The sequence below is a fragment of the Pinus tabuliformis genome, chromosome 2_2, assembly GCF_031772625.1.
Source record: "Pinus tabuliformis cultivar Carrire ecotype Pingquan chromosome 2_2, CPIR1, whole genome shotgun sequence".
NCBI lineage: Eukaryota > Viridiplantae > Streptophyta > Pinopsida > Pinales > Pinaceae > Pinus > Pinus tabuliformis.
The window spans coordinates 1,092,382,785-1,092,389,315 of NC_142300.1; the positions used below are offsets into that span (position 1 = coordinate 1,092,382,785).

The 6,531-nt window shown below is 41.9% G+C and overlaps 1 protein-coding gene across 1 annotated transcript; it reads left to right on the forward strand.

The window, feature by feature from the left end:
• The first annotated feature begins 1,339 nt into the window (after positions 1–1,339).
• On the forward strand, positions 1,340–6,192 carry LOC149197202 (uncharacterized). The gene is made up of 5 exons (XM_089408597.1): positions 1,340–1,462; positions 1,555–1,712; positions 3,728–3,788; positions 3,943–4,870; positions 5,348–6,192. Exons 1-5 carry the CDS (start codon positions 1,340–1,342, stop codon positions 6,190–6,192), a joined length of 2,115 nt encoding a protein of 704 aa, XP_089264723.1.
• Positions 6,193–6,531: the final 339 nt, after the last annotated feature.

The window sequence follows — 6,531 nt, forward strand, 5'->3', positions numbered from 1 at the left end:
GCTATTGCTCTCTCTTCAGTTGAGGCTGAGTACCGAGGAGTAGTAAACATCACCATTCAGGCTCTGTGGCTACAACACTTCCTTACTGAGTTGGGCGTCCAGTTCCACAAGCCCATTGTCATCTGGTGTGACAACCAGAGCACTCTCAAATTTTGCAGGGATCCAGTACAGCGGCAGCGGACGAAGCACATAGAGATCCATATGCACTACATCAGAGACTTAGTACATGATCGGGTCATTGATTTGCAGTTCTGTCCTTCAGCAGAACAGACTGCAGACATCTTCACCAAGACATTCACTGAGCAAAAGTTTCGCTCTTTGCGTGATCGTCTTGGAGTGAAGGACACGATTGCTTAGCAACTGTATTTTTCTTCCTCTTCTCTTTTGATTACATTGTATTTTGAGGGGGGTTTTTCCCACGAGGTTTTCCCTCTTTCCTCAATTTTAGTACAAGTTGCACTGTATTTTGGGTGACCTTTGGCCTTAGTTTCCAGGGCCCATTTTCTATTTTTCCCCATAGTGGTGTTCAGGGGGGGTGTTGGAACTACTACACACCTACATGTAGACTCTTAGTTAGAGCATGTGACTGCATGCAAGATTCCTTTTGCATGTTGGAACTACTACACATCTACATGCGGACTTTTAGTTAGAGCATGGGATTGCATGCAAAATTCCTTTTGCATGATTTACTCCTTGATTTACTCCTTGATTTGCTCCTTCTTTAACTCCGCAACTGACTAGTTATCTCCGGAACTTGTTGTAGGTGTTGAGTCTTCTCATTGATCACCACTATAGTCATTACCTTGGGATCTTCACCCAGTAATGCTATATCATGAGCATTGTAACATAATTTTCTATTGAATTATTCTTTTCTTCTTCCGATTTTCTTTTAGTGTTTTTGCTCTGCAAAGCTGTGTGTTCAACCTTTACTAGATAGATTCATCTGTGCAGGTTTTCTAACAAATTTACAATTATTTTTTTATTATATTGTTATATTTATTTATTCATTGTGTATATGATATCAATAAATATCAAACTATAAGATTATTATTGAGAAAATCTCTCAACAAACATCATTTGTCAATATTTTTTTTAGTAAGGAAAAAAAGCTGAGTTATATTCATAGATAATTTTGATATATACAACATTTGTCAGATAGCTGGTGACAACCAGTAGACTCATGTAGAGGGAACATGAAAATATAAGATCTATAAGTACCCAGATTTTGACATGCAAACCAATAGGATGATATAAATCCATATCAGATCACAAAAAAACAGATTCCTTCTCTAGATATATAAAGATATATATATAAAGATCTTCAGTATAATATATTATTATGGTAAGTGTTATTTCCAAGTTTAACGTCAGCAGATCTCTTTTGAAACCTTCCGATCTCTTCTCGTCTATTCGCAGATCTCTTCTCGTCTGCGAAGATACTGTATTCGAAGATCTCTTCTGGGTATCCGTAGATCTCTTCTCGTAGATCTTAGTATCTCGCAGTATCTTCTGGTTTTCTGGGTATTCACCATACGGTTTTCGCGGATCTCGCAGTATTCACCATACGGTATTCGCAGATCTCTTGTGGGTATTCGCAGATCTCTCTTAGTATCTCGCAGTATCTTCTGGTTTTCGCGGATCTCGCAGTATTCACCATACGATCCCGTGGATGTTCGCAATCTTTTGGAGGCAGCGGAACGTGTGGAGGACGAGTAACGTGTGGAGGACACAGCTGCTGCTCCAGCATTCTTAGGGTCTGCGTTCAAATATTTGCTGCTGTTCCAGCATTCTCAGATCTGCGGTTTGGCTTTCGATCTGCGTAAAATATGGCTCCGAGCTTCGCAAAAATAACTGGTGGCTCATCCGTCTCTGGAGGGCAATCTCCTGCGCATATCTTGAGTGAAGCCCCAGCTCCCACTATCCAAGTGGTCCAGGACTCACTCGATGAAGCTTTGAAGTTCTCCGAAAGTGCCCTAATTTGCCGGTTCAATGGTTTTTGGCCGCGGCTGATAGCACTCCACAATTGGATCTCGGAGGTATGGAAGCCTATCATTTCTGATGAAATTAATATCTACCCCTGTGCTAGAGGTTTCTTTATAGTAGATTTTGAAAATCCTGAAAGCAGACAATGTATTCTAGATTCCGGCCCTTGGTTTTGGGAAAAATCAGGCCTATTCATGAAGCCATGAAACCCATCATTCGATCCCTCTACAGCAGTGATAACCTCAGCACCAGTTTGGGTGAGATTGCCAAGCCTACCCTTGCATCTCTGGAATCTCTCCTCGCTAAAAGCCATCGGAAATGCAATTGGGAAATTTTACTGCAGGTGCCCAGAAACAGAGGAATATGCCAGAACCACCTATGCACGCATCTGTGTGGAAATGGATTTCAGCGCCGGATTCCCAGCTGAAATAAACCTAACAAGTAAAGACTATGTGTGGAACCAGAGGCTTGATTATGAAAGTGTCCTCTTCAGATGTCGATCGTGCTTTGAGACGGGGCATCTAGCCAAAAACTGCCCAAAAGCCTCTGAGAAAAATTTTGCTAGAAAAAACCACCACAGATCTACATGGTGGGAAAGAGCACAAAAAGAACACTACACTGTCATCAAAGAAGAATATTCTGAGTCACAAGAAATCAAGGAAGAAGGAAACAACTCTCAAAGCAAGCAAGGAGAAAGCCCGCCCCAACAAATCAACAGTTATGAGGATCTGAATACCGCAGAAAATAAATCTTCATTTAACAGCAAAGCAGATCTCCTAAACCAAACTTCTCCGACTATAGATCGCGAAGCTAAGACACCAATGTCCCAAGAACCAGAAGAGATGAAGGAGATGCAAGACAAAGGAAGTTGGAAGACCGTAGAGAAAAGAAAGAAAGCTACAACACCAATCTCGCCAAGAAAGACGAGGAGCCAGACAAGTAAAAATTAAGAAAATTATAGTTCCGATAGACCAATTTGGTCTCAGTGGACGTTAACCATCATCATCATCATCATCATCATCATTTAATACATGTCTCAAAAGAAGGTTGGAAAGTATCCATGATGTGTTATTGAGTGACATGCATTAATTAGAATTAAAGCAAAGTTCAAATTAAAATGAATTTAAAATTTGTCAAATATAGCTTTATATTCAAAGTTAAAGCTATGTGGTAATTAAATTAGTGTTGTGTTGAAAAATTTTGGTAATTATTTAATTGTAATAAGTTTAATGAGTGTACTCTATTCATTTTGAATTGAGTTTGAATATATAATTTCATAAAAGAAAGCTTGCCATTTTAATGGTAAAGCTTTTATTTCAATTGTAAATTTGTAAATTTATAAAGTTATTATTGTATGGAAAATAACTAAATATTGTAAATTTATAAATGTATTATTGTATGGAAAATAACTAAATATATTACAATAAGGTATTATTTAAAAATACCATTAGATAGTTTTTTATCGACTACCGCTCTGTAACCTTGGTGATGCTTCCGCTGCTAGGGTTTTCGCATAATCCCATTGCCCCTTTCCCTTGCACCCTCAGCTTCTCCAGCCTTCGACGCCACTGATCTCCACCACATGGCCCTGTAGTCAGGAGGGGTGGGCTCTGCCCCCCCTCGCTCTTCAGATCCCTCTCCTGACAAGCCCGTAAACGCAAAAGTTTCAGTCGGTCAAGGCCCTGACCCAACTGACGGCCCTCATTCAGATCCGGTTACGGACAACAATGGAAATGCTGTGCAGGTCAGACAGCAGACACAGACAAAGGAACAAACCAGATCTGCTCAACGTCACTGCCAAAAACGTTCTCTGCAACATGCATCCCCAGATCTGCAGAGAGAATAAAAATAGATCTTCCCAGTGGTCGTATTAACGCCCAAATCCAATACATGAGTGATCATGCACTCATAGGCAAGTTCCACGGATTCTGGCCAACTGAAAAGGCCTTGTATGGATAGATAGCCTCCAAATGGAAGCCTAAGGGTCAAGTCTCCCTGCAGCTAAGCCCTAAAGGTTTTTTCACTGCTATCTTCACCTGCTTGGAAGACAAAAGTCGCATCTTCGAAGGAGGTCCGTATTTCTTCAACTCTGCAGGCCTATATCTCCGACAATGGAAAGCGAGGTTCGATCCAGACAAAGAGGACTTCACCTGGGCTCCAGTATGGATACGCTTGTATTCTCTTCCAGTGGAATATTGGAACGAGGAGACTTTAAAGGACATTGGGAACAACCTAGGAGCTTTCATCAAAGTCGCTGAGGAGACCAAATACCGAAGATACACATCCTATGCCAAGATCTGTGTACACATGCATCTAACCAAAGAACTCACAGATTCGGTAAGTTTATTTCATGATGATTATGAATGGGTACAAACATTAGACTACGAGAACATTCCTTTTCGCTGCAGAAAGTGCCATGAGCATGGCCATCTTTTCAGGGATTGCCCTCTGAATCTTCAGTCGAAAGCTTCCGCTTCTGAAACCAACAAAGACACTGAAGGATTCACGAAAGTTCCTAGTCGCACAAAGCAAACCAATAAACCTCTAGCTTCTCCTGCAAATCCCAAGAAGCTAGAAACTCAGAATAGCTTTGGAATCTTGTCCTCTCCAAGCTTCATGGAGGACCATGCTCTCATCCCGCCTCCAAATCCGTCCTCTTCCTCCCCTGTGCCTCCCCCCAATCCCTCAGCTCCACCCTTTAAGTCCGCTCAATTCAGCACTCCCGCCTCAACCTCTACTAATAAACATCTCGCCTCAGATCCAGCCATACCTTCTTCAACCATGGATCTCGATGCTTCTCTAGCCCAGAACATTACTCAAAGGGATGAGGAGGACCAGGACAAACTATCATTCATGGAGGAGGGCCCCGAAAGTGAAGATATAGGAGGTCTGGATCTACTCAAACTGGAAGGAGCATGTTGACAGAAAGATTTAGTGATATTACCCCAAGGGAAATCGATAGACTAGAAGGAGTTCTGATCAAAGCACAACAAAACAAATACCTTGGCATTCAGGTAGGTAGTCCTTGGGATGGCAATTTTTTTTTGAAAGACACGAAAAACGATGGCACAAAACAGATCTGCAAAGGACTATCATTATTGGAGAAATGTTGGTGGATTCTGGAGAATTGCCCAAGCTGAACAAGTTCTTTAAAGCTCTTCCCCATGGTTCCTCATGAAGCTAATCTCTTGGAATGTGCGAGGGCTAAACAACCCTGCAAAACATAGTATGTTAAAAAACATGATTTAGCAAGAAAAGCCTACATTAGTCTTTCTACAAGAAACCAAAAGAAATAGCACTTTATTGGAGAAAATTACAAATAAAGTCTGGACAGGCTGTCGTTCTGTCTCTGTGGATGCATCAGGCGCTTCTGGAGGGCTGCCAATCTTATGGAATCCTCAACTTCTCTCGCTTCAAGATTTCCACGCCTCTCACTTCTTCATTCAAACCAATTTCCACCTCACTGGCACCAATATCCATGGACTTCTCACTAATGTGTATTTTCCTCAAGATCTTCAAAAAAAGTTGGATCTGCTGAATACTCTCTCAGCGCCCAGCTCTAGCCAATGCCATCCCCTATGGATATGTGGTGGCGACTTCAACATAATTACAACGTTGGAGGAAAAATCTGGAGGTAGAGCAAGACTGGAAGGGGACAGTATTGGCTTCAAAGACTTCATATCTAGGAATCAGCTCATGGATCTTCAGACCTCGAACGGTATGTTCACATGGACCAACAAACGAAGAGGTTCTCAGCACATAGCTTCCAGACTTGATCGCTTCCTCCTGTCAGACAATGCCATCCATCTGGGCGGAGATTTCCATGCTTCCATTTTACCACAAGCAGGCTCAGACCACTGGCCTATAATGCTTCAGTGGTCGCGTCCAGAGTCAAAGAGTAACAGACCCTTCCGATTCGAATCCTTCTGGTTCTCTCATCCCAACTTCAAAGATGTAGTAATAGCTGCCTGGAAATCCTTCACTCCCCCTGCAGGAGCCAAGATGTTTCAATTTCAACAAAAGTTAAAATACCTTAAGCAAGTGCTGAAAACTTGGAATCGCACTCAGTTTGGCAACATATTCGACCAAAGGAAAGCGCTGGAGCAGCAAATGAACACGCTACAACAATGCATCATATCAGAGGGTCGAACGGAGGATTACGCTCAACAAGAGCAGGTACTCCTTAATCAGATTGAAACGAACAGGTAGCAAGAAGAGACTCTCTAACGACAAAAATCTAGGATCATATGGCTCAAGGACAGGGAGAAAAATACTAAGTTCTTTCATAAGTCAATCATTCAAAGGAGAATGCATAATAACATTGCATTCATCAACAATCAACAAGGGGAGCGCCTGGAGAAGCATGAAGACATCGTACAGGAATTCCAAGATTACTTTCAAGACACTCTTAGAGAACCGCCGGGTAGCAGAAATCAAGCCATACAAGACATAGTGTATCACATTCCTAAAATTATTAATGAGGATCACAACAATAGGCTTCTCCAGCCTATCTCCATGCCGGAAGTGGAGGTCGCAATGGCTCAGCTC

Coding starts and splice junctions, on each gene's coding strand:
- LOC149197202 (XM_089408597.1), top strand. CDS start 1,340: ATGGTAAGTGTTATTTCCAAGTTTAACGTCAGCAGATCTCTTTTGAAA. Junction 1,713..3,727: donor GCGGAACGTGTGGAGGACGA/GTAACGTGTGGA, acceptor AATGCTGTGCAG/GTCAGACAGCAGACACAGAC. Junction 4,871..5,347: donor CGAAAGTGAAGATATAGGAG/GTCTGGATCTAC, acceptor TGGATGCATCAG/GCGCTTCTGGAGGGCTGCCA.